General features: G+C 40.7%; 1 protein-coding gene across 1 annotated transcript in view; it reads left to right on the top strand.

Annotated features, from left to right (window-relative positions):
- LOC121373981 overlaps positions 1–17,500 on the top strand; it is a 53,873-nt gene that overhangs the window by 33,963 nt on the left and 2,410 nt on the right. The window contains exons 3-7 of the mRNA XM_041500838.1: positions 6,678–6,840; positions 8,604–8,912; positions 11,204–11,399; positions 13,685–13,785; positions 16,964–17,500. The exon at positions 16,964–17,500 is cut by the window's right edge and continues 2,410 nt beyond it. Of these exons, the coding sequence (XP_041356772.1) occupies positions 6,678–6,840; positions 8,604–8,912; positions 11,204–11,399; positions 13,685–13,785; positions 16,964–17,293 (1,099 nt within the window). The 3' untranslated portion in view covers positions 17,294–17,500. The remainder of the gene's footprint in view (positions 1–6,677; positions 6,841–8,603; positions 8,913–11,203; positions 11,400–13,684; positions 13,786–16,963) is intronic.

Genomic DNA, 17,500 nt, shown 5'->3' with positions numbered 1-17,500 from the left:
GTTTTTAACAACTCAATGGGTAGGTGTACACCCACTGCACCCTCTTCTCTCTCACTAACAACTAAGAACTAACCCACCGTCCTGGATAGACAGCCCAGATAGCTGAGATGTTTGCCAAGCACAACGTCCTTGAATTGTAATTGGACATAAGCACGAAAATAAATTGAAATGAAATGAACCTCCGTTTTCAGTTACAACCATTTTTATGGAAACTCAAACCAGTGCTGTCCCGAGGTTCCGTGGGTCTTAGGAACGATAGCCCTCAGTGGACTTGTGGATAATACAGTCTCTCAACCAATACCCTACGACTGGTGCATCAAATATTTTGGTATGCACTGTCCTGTATAAGAAAGTGCTATTAAAGATAATTTGCTGTTTTCCAGTAGTAGTTAGTGTAGTGGAAATGGGTATATTATTCTTCTCCTCTATCTGTCTGTGTGTCTGTCTGAATGTCTGACTTGTTCTCTCTCTCTCTCTCTCTCTCTCTCTCTCTCTCTCTCTCTCTCTCTCTCTCTCTCTCTCTCTCTCTCTCTCTCTCTCTCTCTCTCTCTCTCTCTCTCTCTCTCTCTCTCTCTCTCTCTCTCTCTCTCTCACACATTAGTTTTAAAAAATCAAGGAACTATCAGAAATCATTGATGGATCCAGAGGGTGGTGCATGGGTCCCGTGTCACACACCCTCCCGTTTGAAGAGCCCCTTTAAAAAAAAAAAAAAAAAATCTTTTTTTTCTCCAAATTCATCATCTAGAATATACAACATTAAATTGCTCTGAAGACGTGTTTCTGAGCACCTTTAATTCAAAATTAATACCCCAAATCCCGTTACATATCTCGCTCTCTTTGGAAGGTCGGCTGATTTCTCTTCGACAAACTCGAACTTGCCCTTTTTAGAATTTTATGATCCCTCCTTTACAAATCCTGTATCCGCCACTGCAGAAATAACAAATGCATGTGTTGCACTCCACCCCTATCCCTATTCATTTCTAGTATAGCCTCTGTTTGAATACTATACTACTTGAGGGGGCGGGATTTCGATCAGTTGAGCGCTCTAGGTGAATCCATTCAACTGTTTAGGTTTTTTTTCTCGTTTTAACCAGTGCTCCACAATTGGTTAAAGGCCGTGGTAGGTGCTTTCCTTTCTGTGAGAAACTGCATATAAAAGATCCCTTGCTGCTAATAGACAAATTTAGCGGGTTTCCTCTGATCACTACGTATCAGAATTACCAAACGTTTGACATCCAACAGCCGGGGCGGGACGTAGCCCAGTGGTAAAGCGCTCGCTCGATGCGCGGTCGGTCTGGGATCGATCCCCGTCGGTGGGCCCATTGGGCTATTTCTCGTTCCAGCCAGTGCACCACGACTGGTATATCAAAGGCCTGTCTGTGGGTTGGTGCATATAAAAGATCCCTTGCTGCTAATCGAAAAGAGTAGCCCATGAAGTGGCGACAGCGGGTTTCCTCTCTCAATATCTGTGTGGTCCTTAACCATATGTCTGACGCCATATAACCGTAAATAAAATGTGTTGAGTGCGTCGTAAAATAAAACATTTCTTTCTTTCTTTCCAATAGCCGAATGATTACTAGTAATTAATCAATGTGCTGTAGTGGTGTAGTTCAACAAAATAAAGTTTAATAAACTTTAGTTCTACTTGATACTCTCACCAAATAGGGAAATATATTAAGGGATCAGATAACCGGCCGTGTACGGAAATGTTAGGATTTACAGCATACCACCCACACAACATAGCATTACGTAGTCTTGTTCACCTCTCTGGAAATCCGTTCCGCCATGCAGTAAACATTGCCGCAACGTAAGACTTCGGTGCGTTCTTCCTTTGATGTACTTCGCAGCAATGCACTTTAGTCCATCATTAAAGCTAAACGTACATGTCAGCCAAGTTGCAAGTAGTTTATGACCCATACAGTTTACATTTTCATATGGTGTAAGAAAATGGTTGTAAAAAATAATAATAACCCAACCCTGCGTAGATAACGAATTGATATGAAGATGCACATATTGTATCACGTATAAAAACAAATATAGATATATTAAGGCGCCGCCACACAATACGAGTGTCTCGTATGAGAATAGCCGACTGTGACAAGACAATATTACGATTTCATCGGTTGCTATGCAATCGGCTAATTTCGTACGAGGTACTCGAATCGTGTGGCGTCGCCTTTAGACTATCTCGCGTATGCGACATCAAGTTTAAGTAACTAAGACCTAAGGTATTAAGCCGGAGTACCGGCCTCGATGGCGCAGTGGTTAAGCCATCGGACTACAGACATGGTTCGCAGCCCAGTACCAGCTCCAACCCAGAACGAGTTCTTAAGGGATCAGTGGGTAGGTGTAAGGCTACGACACCCTCTTGTTTCTCACTAACCACTAACCAGCTAACAACTAACCTACTGTCCTGGGCAGACAGCACAGATTGCTGAGGTGTGTGCCCAGGACAGCGTGCTTGAACCGTAATTGGATATAAGCACGAAAATAAAGTTGAAATGAAATGAAATTAATCCGACGTTCCCACTTGCAAATAAAATATATCTTGCTGTTAGTGAGGAAATGTAGCAGGTTTCCTCTTAGACTGTATCCGAATTATCAAAGATTTGACATCCAATAGCCGATGATTTAATAATCAATGTGCTCTAGTGGTGCCGTTAAACAAAGCAAACTTTCTTTATTTTAAAAATCCGACCGCATATGTCAAAGATGTGCGCGCGATACCAGGATGAACTTGCTACGGTAAATAACGAAAATGGGTTACATACGTAAACTGATTACATAACGATAATTATAACCATGCGATCTGCCGGTTCTAGTTGTCCGTCTTTGAAATGATTCATAACATGGTTTTGATCTGTATTTTATCTTTCTTTCTTTTTCTTCTTTTTTTCTTTTTTTTCTTTTTCTTTTTTCTCTTTTTTTTTATTGTCCCAGATCATATAGCAGTGTCGGGTTTCTATTTTAGTTTGGTAATAATTGACGCTATCTTAAATTTAAAATGACAGCCTACCCACATGATCCACTTTAGGTGCGGGACGTAGCCCAGCGGTAAAGCGCTCGCTTTATGCGTGGTCGGTTTGGGATCGATCCCCGTCAGTGGGCCCGTTGTGCTATTTCTCGTTCCAGCCAGTGCAAAACGACTCGTATATCAAAGGCCGTGGTATGTGCTATCCTGTCTGTGGGATGGTGCATATAAAAGATCCCTTGCTGTATTAACGTGGGTGTAAAAAAAAGGAAGGAAATGTTTTATTTAAAAACTCACTCAACACATTTTATTTACGGTTATATGGCTTTCAGAGACATGGCTAAGGACCACACAGATATTGAGAGAGGAAACCCGCTGTCGCCACTTCGTGGGCTACTCTTTTCGATTAGCAGCAAGGGATGTTTTATATGCACCATCCAATAGACAGGCTAGCACATACCACGGTCTTTGATATACCAGTCTTGGTGCACTGGCTGGAGCGAGAAATAGCCCAATTGGCCCATCGACGGGGATCGATCCCAAATCGACCGCGCATCAAGCGAGCGCTTTACCACTGGGCTACGTCTCGCCCACTCAATGGTGGTGCATGCAGTTTAATTATTTTTTAAATTCGACTCATCCTGTCCAGGAGGGTGGGGTTTTATGTTCCAAGTGCATACGCAGGCGTGAATGCAGGAAATTGTGAGTGAGTGTGTGTCTAGACTGTGATTTTTTAAAGAGATCGGGTCATGTTCCCCGGAAAAAACCCCAACCCATTTTAAAAAATTATTTAAAAAAAAAGCATTCCTTGAAATGGAGAGGGTTCGACCCCTACCTACACCTCATCCCCATGTCCCACGAGCTTTGTAGTATGTACGTGAGATTAGTCAATTCCTGGGCGGGGGGTGGAGGGGTGAGGGAGGGGGTGGAGGCGTGAGGGAGGGGTGGTTCGATTTAGTTAGTTTTTTGTGTGTGAAATTCCATCGGTGCTGCCATGCAGACTGAATCAAGTTTAATGAGATACGCACTGTTCCCCCGTATCACACACCAAGTGCTTAATTAACCCAGTCTGGCTGATGGAATAATTCTACCATTAGCTCCAATCAATTCAGAAAAGCTCACTTGAGCAATAACACTCACATCCCTGCTTCTCTCAAACTAAAATACCTATTTTCCACCACAGTGAAAACTCAGGCGGAAATCACTTCCCCAATCTCCCCCCCCCCCCCCCCTTTTCCAGAATTTTGTAAGGGGTGAGAGGGTGTCAAAAAAATCTAAAAAGGGCAGGTGTTTGAGTTTTGCTAAGGAAAATGAGCTGAGCTCCCAGAGTTAAAAGTTAGTTTGTTTTGTTTAACGACACAACCAGAGCACATTGATTTATTTATCATCGGTTATTGGATGTAAAACATTTGATAATTTTGACATACAGTCTTAGACAGGAAACCCGATATATTTTTCTATTAGTAGCAAGGGATCTTTTATATGCACCATGCCACAGACAGGACAGCGCATACCACGGCATTTCATATACCAGTCGTGGTACACTGGCTGGAAGGAGAAATAGCCCAATGGGCCCACCGACGGGGATCAATCCCAAACCGACCGCGCATCAAGCGAGCGCTTTACCACTGGGCTACGTCACGCCCCGGAAGGAGAAATAGCCCAATGGGCCCACCGAGGGGGATCGATCTTAGATCGACTGCACATCAAGCGAGCGCTTTACCACTGGGTCATGTCCCGCGTCCTAAGCTCCTTAGTGGGTTCGGGGGTTTGCTCGCCGGACATTATTGAAATACAGATGCTCAGAGACGTGTTTCCATGACAGATTAATGTTGTATATTGTGTAGGATGAATTTAAAATAGAGAAGACAAGTCATCCCGATAGGGCATTTCAAACAGGCCAGGAGAGGGTCACAAGATCCGCAATTGATTCCAGTTCAAATTTGATAGCATAGCTGACTTAAATTTATTCACGTATTTGACCGGCCTCGGTGGCGTGGTTAGGCCATCGGTCTACAGGCTGGTATGTACTGGGTTCGGATCCCAGTCGAGGCATGTGATTTTTAATCCAGATACCGGCCCCAAACCCTGAGTGAGTGCTCCGCAAGGCTCAGTGGGTAGATGTAAACCACTTGCATCGACCAGTGATCCATAACTGGTTCAACAAAGGCCATGGTTTGTGATATCCTGCCTGTGTGAATCGCAAATAAAAGATCCCTTGCTGCTAATCGGAAAGAGTAGCCCATGTAGTGGCGACAGCGGGTTTCCTCTCCAAATCTGTGTGGTCTGACGCCATATAACCGTAAATAAAATGTGTTGAGTGCGTCGTTAAATAAAACATTTCTTTCTTTCTTTTATTCACGTATTCATTCATTTCAATTTATGTTAGTGTTTATATCCAATTAAGGTTCAAGTACGCTGTGCTGGGTACGCAACTCGGTATTCTGGACTGTCTAGATGGGATAGTGGGTTAGTGGTTAGTACGTCGGTGTAGTGGTCTTACACCTGCTCATTGAGTCGTTAAAACTCGCTGTGGGTGGGAGCCGCTACCGCCGTGCGAACCCAGTACCTACCATATTCGATGGCGTAACCATGACACCACCTAGCAGGGGCGGCACAGTGTAAAACAAATAGTGGTACGGCTTGAGGTTGCCACTCTTCACGTGAAGGACAATTTCACAGATACAACAAATATAACCCCCACCTACACCTCTACCCATCAAACAAAAAACAGTACGTAAGTCGTACGGCCAAGCCATAACTCATTGAAAAGTGGTAGGCCCTACGGCCATGGTCATACCGTCTCCGCCGCTCCTGCCACCGAGGCCGGTGGCTGACTTAAAATGTCCTATAGTCCGTCCCACAGGGATCGCTTGTTTTTTTCATGCTATGTAAATTACTACAAGTCATTTATTTATGAGCTGATTGATTTGTAAATTGCACACACAAATTGTATATATACATTTTTTTTTTTTTTTTTTTTAAACACATTTACTTTTCTGTTTACGTCAAACCAAACTGAAATTGTTTACAAAAAAATCAAAAACAAAATATTTTAATAGAATGATGGGACGGACTATAGATAGCCAACCGGCCTCGGTGGCGTCGTGGCAGGCCATCGGTCTACAGGCTGGTAGGTACTGGGTTCGGATCCCAGTCGAGGCATGGGATTTTTAATCGAGATACCGACTCCAAACCCTGAGTGAGTGCTCCGCAAGGCTCAATGGGTAGGTGTAAACCACTTGCACCGACCAGTGATCCATAACTGGTTCAACAAAGGCCATGGTTTGTGCTATCCTGCCTGTGGGAAGCGCAAATAAAAGATCCCTTGCTGCCTGTCGTAAAAAGAGTAGCCTATGTGGCGACAACGGGTTTCCTCTAAATAAAACAGTGTCAGAATGACCATATGTTTGACGTCCAATAGCCGATGATAAGATTAAAAAATCAATGTGCTCTAGCGGCGTCGTTAAATAAAAGAAACTTTACTTTACTTTATAGATAGCCATTAAATAAAGCAGGATCTCTCTAGGTTAGGGTGCCTTTTTTAAAAAGCATCTTCCGCAGTATTTGGGGAAGATACAAAACGTATAAAATATTGGGGTTTTTTTTTAAATTTTATTTATTTATTTTAAACAATATTATCTAGATCGGACTGACAATTATGTACATTTGAATTCACGATGCTTTTTGTCTTTCTTAAATGCAGCAGTTTGAAGAAACGAGGGGAAGTGACGTCATTACCACGTGAGCTGAACGACACGCGAAACGTGCCCATCTCGACCGCCAGTGACATCATCGCTTACCTTGGGCTGTGCGGCGGGGAAGCGGCGTCATTCCTGGGCATTCTCTACAAAGGAGATTGCGTAGCTGTAAGTGCAGAGGCGGATCCAAGGGGGTGGGACTAAGGGTCTCGTCAAACCTAACAATAAACCTAATGCCCCCTCCCTCCCACCTGAATGCATCATATTTCAGTTTGTTGAGGGATTTAATGTCAACACTTTGAGCAGTGTTTTGTGTGGCTATGTTCACTGGTTGCAAAGTTATAATACATTTTGATTTCCCTACCCCCAAAACACTGTACAATAATTTGTCCTCACCTAACTATGAGTATCGGATGATATTCACCAAACAGCTACTCCTTACAAACATCTATCATACTAATGTATTAACTACAGGCATAGGACTGTTAAAGGGACATTCCTGAGTTTGCTGCATGATAAGATGTTTCCGACTAATAACATATTTCTACGATTAAACTTGCATATTAAATATATTTTCTTGTTTAGAATATCAGTGTCTGTATATTCAATGTGTTTCTGGTCGTCTTAATATTTGTAAGAAGCCCAAACTGGATTTTGTCTTCAAATAATTTCGTACGTACGAAAAAACTATATTTTAGGAAATAAGATGAAATTTAACCTAGTACAAATATTAGAACGATCAGAAACATATACAGCCACTAATATTTTATGCAGAAAAATATGTTTGATATGTAATTACAATCGTTAAAAAGTATCTGTTAGTCAATAACATCTTAAAAATTGCAGCAAAGTCGGGAATGTCCCTTTAAGACACACCACGAGATGTTGCCCGCCCAGGAAAACGTAGCGGGTTTCCTCTACGACTTTGTCAGAATTATCAGTGGGCTCTGATGTAGACAAAAAAACAGACAAACAAACAAACAAACAAACAGACAAACAAACAAAAAGTCCAAACAAACAATCAACTAAACAAACAAGAACAACAAACTAAACCCGAAAACAAACAAAACCAACCAACCAACCAAACAAACAAACCCAACCTTTAATTATTGAAATATGCAATACTGGGCTGCGTTCAGCCAGACCGAGCGGGGAAAAAAAATGTCCGCCAGTCTGGTTTATGTGCTTCACGGTAAACCAAGTGGCCACGTCATGAAATAATCAAATAGTCGGCGAACGTTAGCGAAACGTTTGCTGGCTGAACTTGGGCCTGATGGAAACAAATAAGGGAACACGTGGAATTGTAGACCATATTTAATTTACTACTAGGGTAGTAATGTCTGTATTACATACAATAATGTCAAATTCACTTACAATAAAGCTAGATTCAGACTACCAATTGGGCCCTGTTCTACGAAGCGATCTTAGCTCTAAGATCACCTTAAGTACATGACTACCTTATGCGTTTAAGATGATTTTAGTGCTAAGATCGCTTCGTGGAACGGGGCCCTGGTGCAGAAAGTTGGCTAACGTTCTGTCACGACGTCTACGACTGTCCAGTTGCCAATCTGAGCGTTCTTACGACTTCTACGACGGCTGTCGTATCCCATTCACAAGATGAACGAGGCCCGACAATCGTTGCTAGTCTTTAGTGCGCATTACAACTCAATGCGACGCCCAGCTGTTAGTGTGAGCGCATTTACAACTCGACTGGACCGTCGTAGAAATCGTGACAGCAGAAAGTTGGCCAAATTTCTACTGGCAGTTGGCAGTCTGGACCTCATAACACGGTCAACTTCTGAAACTCGACTGAGGGTTTTAGTTGCTGTTACTATTTGTGTGACCCTTTATTTCTCTTTATTAGTATATTTGTATTATTAATATTACAATATCAGCCAATAATTGTCTTATCAATATTTATGTATTTTCAGATTCAAATTGCCAGTCGACTAACGTTCACTGACAAAACTATGGTGAGAGCGTACGTAGAATATTACAGAAAAAGTCTGGACATTTTAGAAAACAACTGGAGGTCGATCGAAGAATACGACCATTATTATGATGGAAAATATTATTTGAAAAACAGGAGTTATGGGACTTTGGAAGCCATTATCATCCAGTTCCGTTTCCGGTCACGAAAGGATACTGCGATTGCAAAGAAGATAAAAGCGACCTCGCAACTCATGTCTGTGTACATGGAAATGATAAAGAGAGAAGTGGGGATTCCGTCAAGCATAACTGTGAGTTTAACCATGTTTGTTTTCTCATAATTTAGTATTGATGTTCCAATGTTAAGCTATCGGACTACAGGCTGGTAGGTACAGGGTTCGCAGCCCGGTACCGGCTCCCACCCAGAGCGAGTTTTAACAACTCAGTGGGTAGTTGTAAGACCTCTACACCCTCTTCTCTCTCACTAACAACTAACAACTAACAACTAACCCACTGTCCTGGACAGAGAGCCCAGATAGCTGATGTGTGTGCCCAGGACAGCGTGCTTGAACCTTAATTGGATATAAGCACGGAAATAAGTTGCAAGGACAGGAATGATCGGTTTAGCTCTTCCGATATGATGATCGATTGTAAAAATCAATAATCGATTTTGTGGGTCAATCTTAACTGAACTTGTTCCTTCAATTGTGATAGTTGAATTGATGTCAATATGTTGGGGTTTGTTTGTTTTTATTTGTACATAAAGAAAAAATATTAAAATAATTATTTAACGACAATAGATGCATGGTCGTTATAATTCATATCTTTTTTTATGTACATATTAATTCTAACCGATTGTGTAATCGATAGCTGAATGACTGGTGCAAATCGATTATAACCAATAATCGATGATGGAATTCCAACAGATTTCCAACGCTATAATCTAATATTATTTTGCAGCAGATTGTAAAAACAGTATTTAAAATACAAACTTTTCATGTTGTTGTTGTGTGTGTGTGTGTGTGTGTGGGGGGGGGGGGGGGGGGGGGGGGGGTAAATAAACAAATAAAATAAAGATTATATTATTATGTTCATAAGTACCTAATTAAGTATTTGTTATTTCTGGCACATTCACAATTCAAAACGTATTGAAAGGTAAATGGAAATGTCAAGTATAATGGAATGAAATGCAATCTGTCTTTCAAAAACATTCCATTTACTTATATAAACGTGATATTTACTATTGAAATTGTTTAACAAAGCAGTAGGTCTGTATGTGAGAAGGTAAATATACTGAACAGCAAAAGAACAACGAATATCAAAATCATATTCCTTCCCAGCTTCCATGAACACTGTTCTTGTAAATAATTTAAGTTGATTTGATTTAAAAAGAAACGTTTTGGAAAGAAAAAAAAAAAACCACTATTTTTGTGTGCAATTTAAACAATCGGTTCAGAAATAAATACATTTGTAGTACATACCATCTTTACTTATTTATTTATTATTATTTTATTATTATTTTATTTTATTTTATTTATAATTATTAGTTCAATCCCATTAGCTTTTTGTGTCTGTTAAAATTATAATTTCCTTGGGAATACATTAGGCTCAATTTAAACAGACTACTTCGCACATTAATTTTATCATGAAAAGATATGTCTATTAAAGGGATAGACCTTAGGTTTTAAACACTAAGGCATATTTTTCACTATTGGAGCCGTTTATGATCACTGAAATCAAACATTACTTATATTTCATTGTTTATAGTATTCATTTCCGTACAACCGAAGTGTTTATGGGCATCCTGGTGTTTCTAATACCACAGAATGCATTGTTCATACTTTTAAAAACGCACATGCATCTGAGAAGTAACGGTTATAGAGTCGCGTTTTAGTCTATTTTTAAGGGTATTTCAACGTCACAGACTCTTGTTTCACTCTGTTGTATCCACATTTCTTACAGGTTTGTAAATTAACCAAACTTAGTGTCTATTTTTACAGGTTCAAACTAGTGTCTAGGTGAAAAATATGCCTTAGTGTTTAAAAACCAGAGTCTGTCCCTTTAATATATTGGCATTTCTTTTATTGTTCAGTATATTACATTATATTAATAAATATTTAAAGAGACATTCCCGAGTTTGCTGCATTGTAAGATGTTTCCGACTAATAAAATATTTCTACGATTAAACTTACATATTAAATATATTTTCTTGTTTAGAATATCAATGTCTGTATAGTTAATGTGTTTCTGGTCGTCTTAATATTTGTAAGAAGCCCAAACGGGACTTTGTCTTCAAATAATTTCGTACGTACGAAAACATTTATTTTAGGAAATAAAATGAAATTTAACCTAGTACAAATATTAGAACGATCAGAAACACGTTTACTATACAACCACTAATATTTTATGCAGAAAAATGTATTTGATATGTAATTACAATCGTTAAAAAGTCTCTGTTAGTCGATAACATCTTAAAAATTGCAGCAAACTCAGGAATGTCCCTTTAAGGGATTGTAGAAGAAGATAAATCATATTGTAAAGCAACCATGGACGCGTAACGATCAGATAATATAGCTATTTCGTTTGTTTCAATTTATTTTAGATAATTAGATTGTCAACGGCTGAACTGAAAGATTTCGATCTTCAGAAATTCCGGGCGGATGAATACAAATTGGCCCTGCGTCACGTGATGATACTTGAGAGCGAGATCAGACACCTGCGCGAGCAGATAGCCTCCAACAAAATAGCTCCACATTTGAGTTACGGTTTATACCCTTTCAAAATGCAGAATAATTCACGTACGTTTCATTTCTCTTTTATAATTAAGCTTTTAAAGGCGACGCCACACGATTCGATTGCCTGATACAGAGTCGGTTTATCCTAAGTGCTACGGTTCCCGCGCTTCAGGGGGCCCCGCGGTGCTGTGTACATTTATTTCCACTAGGTCATTTTCCCCCTTTCCCCGAGGGGGTTGCAAAATATATATGCTCTAGTGGTGTCGTTAAACAAAACAAACTTTATACTTGGAACCATCGTCGTGTGAAATAGTTTAATTCATACACTTTTGTATACTCAGAGAAATGTATTAAGGGCCCGTAGACTATTTCGTCAGTTTTTGACTGGTCATACACGCAAACATCGTACACGCGGTGGGTGTTTCGTATTTAGTACCACATATAAAAATAAAAAATGGTGAAAATGTTTACTGAACCTTAAATACTTTTGGAAGCTGGACGTAGCCCAGTGGTAAAGAGTTCGCATAATGCGCGGTCAGTCTAGGATCAATCCCCGTAGGTCTGCCCATTTGGGCTCTTTCTCGTTCCAGCCAGTGCACCACGACTGGTATACCAAACCCCGTGGGATGGTGTATATAAAGGAACACTTGCTTCTAATGGAATCCCTGTCATGGACAGAACACTCTGGCGAAGTGAAATGTTGTGCCTACGACAGGCGTGCTTGAACAGTTCTCTGATGGAAGCATGCCAAAAATTACCCACACACCACATCATTAATGGAACATATTCAATTTGGCTGACCGTTACAAAATGCGCCCAATTTCCTTCATTCAAACTGCGCACTTTTTTTCCTTTGGCATTAATCCTGCGGGACATTTCAAATACGGTCTCCGATCGGGCTGCTGGTGTGATCTCTTGCACCTGCCAGTGCAGGCGGTTCCTTCTCCCACCAACCCATCCCTTTCCTGTCCTGGACGGAGGAGCCGGCCGAGGTCGGCATCTGTGCCCATGACAGGTGTGCGCTACAACAGCTTGCTCTGAATGTGCACGTAAAACCATCTGACCTGACCTGACCCAATGAAGAATGTTGCGAGTTTCTTCTCTAAGATTATTTGTCAAAATTACCAAATGTTTGACATCCAATAGCCGAGGGACGGGACGTAGCCCAGTGGTAAAGCGCACGCTTGATGCGCGGTCGGTTTGGGATCGATCCCCGTCGGAATACATCAATGTACTCTAGTGGCGTCGTTAAACAAAACAAACTTTAAAAATAATAATTTTGATGAGTATACACCGGCAGAAGTGAATTAAATTGGTGTATATGATATGCCTGTCCTTTATGGGTATGAATCACTGCTTACAAATTACATACATAATAGATCCTACTCGACAGATATTTAGTTCTGTGTGTGTGTATTGTGTGTGTGTGTGTGTGTGTCTGTGTGTGTGTGTGTGTGTGTGACACTGTATGTGGACGGATTAGATGTCTTGGTTATGTAAATGTGCGATGGTGTAAGGCTATACAGGCAAGCATCTGAATAAAAACTTTTAAACGTTAGGCCAGAATGTTTTAATTTTCCGGTTCACGGATCCACTGTTCCGATTTTGCTATATCTCGAAACAAATTTTAAATAATTAAGTTTATTTTTTATTCCATTGTCAAAATTTTTACAGAACTTTAAAAATAGATATAATATGTGTTTACAAATTGTAGAAATGAAAGAGAAAAAGAAACCGCCTAAATCATGTAAATCAGAAGTGTATTTTGTAATATAAATTTCTCCCATCTCCCATTTGGTATCCTATCGAGATAATTACAATTTTAACCTTGTTCTTTTGTAAATATAACTGCATATTTTTGTACTATATATTTTTGTAAAAACAGCCTAGGTGTAATGTAAACTTCTGACGTTCTGATTTTCACCCGAGATGAACTTGAAGTTTAATAAACCCCCACACAACCCCACCCCCTCATAATTCCTATGTCGCAAGCGCTTTTTTGCCACCTAGACCAGTACATTAGACAACTACTGTACCACGATCCAGCTGGTGTCGACCTGGTTCGGACAACCACCCCAACCCCTTCCTTCTCACGACGAACAAAAAAAGAGAGATGTTTTACTCACTTATTTTAAAGTACATTCACCGCTAATATACAACTTCCATTTAAGTAGTTGCATGTACATCCGCCCTGCTAAAATCCCTCGATCCGCACCTGTGTGCCACTGGACTAACCCTTCCACCCTCTCCACCCTCCCCAACGCGCCCCATTCTGGTATTAGAAGGAATTCTCAAAAAGATGGCAAGCGTGTAGCACATTTGTAAGTTCAGTTGTTATTGTTTTTCAGAATACCGCATTGGAACCAGTTCTTTGACGTGGGAACAGACGTGTATGCTGGAAGTTACACTCAAACAAGCCATCCACATAGGAAAGAAAGCTTACAAACGGGTAGGTACCCAGAGATCATACACTTTTAAACTGGTTTAAATAAACGCGTTTAACTAAACCAGTTTAAAATGTAAGTGTGAACGCTATCGTTTTACTATACCGGTATAACTAAAACGTTTCGGCACGTGGTTTAGTTGAACTGCTGTAACTAAACCAGTTTAAAATGTAAGTGTGAACGCTATCTTTTTACTATACCTGTATAACTTAAAGGCTTCGGCACGTGGTTTAGTTGAACTGCTGTAACTAAAACAGTTTAGAATGTAAGTGTGAACGCTATCGTTTTACTATACCGGTATAACTTAAAGGCTTCGGCACGTGGTTTAGTTGAACTGCTGTAACTAAAACAGTTTAAAATGTAAGTGTGAACGCTATCGTTTTACTATACCGGTATAACTTAAAGGCTTCGGCGCGTGGTTTAGTTGAACTGCTGTAACTAAAACAGTTTAAAATGTAAGTGTGAACGCTATCGTTTTACTATACCGGTATAACTTAAAGGCTTCGGCACGTGGTTTAGTTGAACTGCTGTAACTAAAACAGTTTAAAATGTAAGTGTGAACGCTATCGTTTTACTATACCGGTATAACTTAAAGGCTTCGGCACGTGGTTTAGTTGAACTGCTGTAACTAAAACAGTTTAAAATGTAAGTGTGAACGCTATCGTTTTACTATACCGGTATAGCTAAAAGGCTTCGGCACGTGGTTTAGTTGAACTGCTATAATATAACTAAACCAGTTTAAAATTAAGTGTGAACGCTATCTTTTTACTATACCGGTGTAACAGCCCAAAATATACCCCCGCCAAACTGTACCCGGGGTTAAAGTGGGCTAGCCTGTTTTATATCCCTAACCCTAACCCTAACCCTCATTATTACTAACCTGTATACAAAATAAATAAATAAATAATAATAATAAACGCTTTAAAAGAAAAGCGACTGAGGTATATTCTGGGCTACCGTGTTTTATACCCCGGGGTATATCTACAACGCTTCGGCACGTAGTTTAGTTAAAGTGCTGTAACTAAATCAATTTAAAATGTAAGTGTGAACACGATTTTTTCATGAAAATGGAATGCAAAGGACAGAAAAGAAAAGGGTCATAAAAATAAAAAAAGAACATTAAAAAAGGCTCATAATATACATCCATGTGTCAGTCAGCTGTTAGGAACAGATGGTCGAACCTTGAAATCCATACAGACTGTATTCGTGTTTAATAGTGTTAGTCTGAGTGTGGCAGTCCTCTTTGTGGCGGTGCAAGAGGGATGAAATCTCCAATAAATGATCTCTTCGGCGATGGCTGTGCTTCTATATAGACGAAACACTAGATAGAGATTCATGGAATCAAAACAAAAGTTTTGTTTAACGACACCACTAGAGCATATTGATTAATTAATCATCGGCTATTGGGTGTAAAACCTTTGGTAATTTTGAGGTAACCCGCTACATTTTCTCCTTATGCAGCAAGGGATCTTTCATATGCATTTTCCAACAAACAGGAAAGCACATACCACGGCATTTGACCAGTTGTGCACTGGTTGGAATGAAAGAAAAACTCATTCAGTTGAATGAATCCACCGAGGTGGTTCGATCCTGCGATGCAGGCACCTCAAATGAGCACTCAACCCACTGAGCTAAATCCCGCCCACTCGTGAAATGAAGGACTATAATATATATTTTGCTAAATGCCCATTCGACTTTGCATTGTGCAGAGATACGGCATTGGTCACGTATTACGGGTTTTGTCGTTCAGATTTAGCGACAGCGAGAGACGGTGACGTTCGCGAACCATTTGACCGGTCCCCACTGTGACCATTCGTTTTAACGTGAAGCGCATAAACCAGTCTAGCGGACGTTTTTCTGCTCGCTCTGGCTGAACCCGCTACAGAAAGAAAGAAAGAAAGAAAGAAAGAAGTGTTTTATTTAACGACGCACTCAACACATTTTATTTACGGTTATATGGCGTCAGACATATGGTTAAGGACCACACAGACATTTTTAGAGGAAACCCGCTGTCGCCACATAGGCTACTCTTTTTATGACAGGCAGCAAGGGGTCTTTTATTTGCGCTTCCCACAGGCAGGATAGCACAAACCATGGCCTTTGTTGAACCAGTTATGGATCACTGGTCGGTGCAAGTGGTTTACACCTACCCATTGAGCCTTGCGGAGCACTCACTCACGGTTTGGAGTCGGTATCTGGATTAAAAATTCCACGCCTCGACTGGGATCCGAACCCAGTACCTACCAGCCTGTAGACCGATGGCCTGCCACGATGCCACCGAGGCCGGTGAACCCGCTACAGGTGCGAGCTATCAGCCGACACGTGCGTTTTTGAGATAATTTAATTTTCTCTAAATTCCTCCGCGTCATTACCAAATGGCTAGAAATCCGAAACATCCTTGTTGTTCAGGAAACTAGTGCGGTGAAGACAGCAGTGTATTAAAAATAAATAATTACCTTTCCAGAAACCAGGCCCGGATGCAGGGGCGCAGCGTGCCCCGGTGGTGGGGGGGAGTCGTAATACAGGGCTCGAAATATCACTTGCTAATAGCGAAAAAATTGTTCGGGGTTTTTTTCGGGGGTGGGGGAGTATTGCTAAAACCATTAACACATCGCAAGTCATTTTGGAGAGAGAGAGAGAGAGAGAGAGAGAGAGAGAGAGAGAGAGAGAGAGAGAGAGAGAGAGAGAGAGATAGGAGAGAGAGAGAGAGAGAGGGGGGGAGAGGGACAGATAGAGAGAGAGGGAGGGAGGGAGAGAGATAGGGGAGAGAGAGAGAGAGAGAGAGAGAGAGAGAGAGAGAAAGAGAGAGAGAGAGAGAGCATTACAGCTGCGATCAGTGACAGTGAGCTACAAAACGCTCGTTTATAAAGAAACAAAGCAACATGTTTGCTTCATATAACTTACTGACAGACCTTCATTCAGCATGCCTTACACATGCACACAGCCAGTTGTGACACATGTGTTTGAACCTTGATTGGTTTGCTGATGAAACAAACATTTAAAGGTTAACTTTATAAAGTGAATAGCCGATGTATGTTTCGTGCTGGGGTGTCGTTAAACATCTATTCTGTTCTTTTGAGTTGAGAGAAAGAGACAGACAGACAGACAGACAGACAGAGTCGGAGAGAAAAAGAGTTTAATTTTAATTTTAATTTTTTTTTCAATTTTAATTTTAATTTTCAGTGCCGACTGAACAGAGCTAAGCTGTGTGTTCGAGTTCGGGAATTGCTGCGGACTTTGCGGAAAACTCAACGCGAGGTGCACAAGAACCGCTCAAACTGGGTGGAGATGTCGATAACCGAAAAGAAGAAAGTCGCGTCCACGTACACAGCCCGCATCAACAGCTACAGCAACGTCATGAAGAGGCTGGCTAGAGCCGTCAGGAAGTGGAGGAAAACAGAAAAAAAACTGAAGAAGAAGAAGAAAAGGAAGAATCTGACCGGTCTTCTCAAAATCAAAAAGTTGAATAAAATGCTGAAGGGTAAACGAAACGTGACAAGGAATCAATATTAAAGACGAGTTCAAATCAATACTGATCGATAAGTTGGACTTACCTAACACTGAATGCATGGAGATACTGTTTGTTTGTTTCGTTGGGTTTTTTTTTATAAAGCAGAATGTTGTTACCGGTGCGTTTGATTCAGAAAGCTTTGGTTAGGTAAAATCTGGTTGTCATAAAAGCGGTAACATATCGCAGACAATCGCAGACCAGATGCAGAC

This window comes from Gigantopelta aegis, chromosome 1 (genome assembly GCF_016097555.1).
Source record: "Gigantopelta aegis isolate Gae_Host chromosome 1, Gae_host_genome, whole genome shotgun sequence".
NCBI lineage: Eukaryota > Metazoa > Mollusca > Gastropoda > Neomphalida > Peltospiridae > Gigantopelta > Gigantopelta aegis.
The sequence above is the reverse complement of the archived record's forward strand: the minus strand, read 5'-3'. Positions and strand labels throughout refer to the sequence as shown.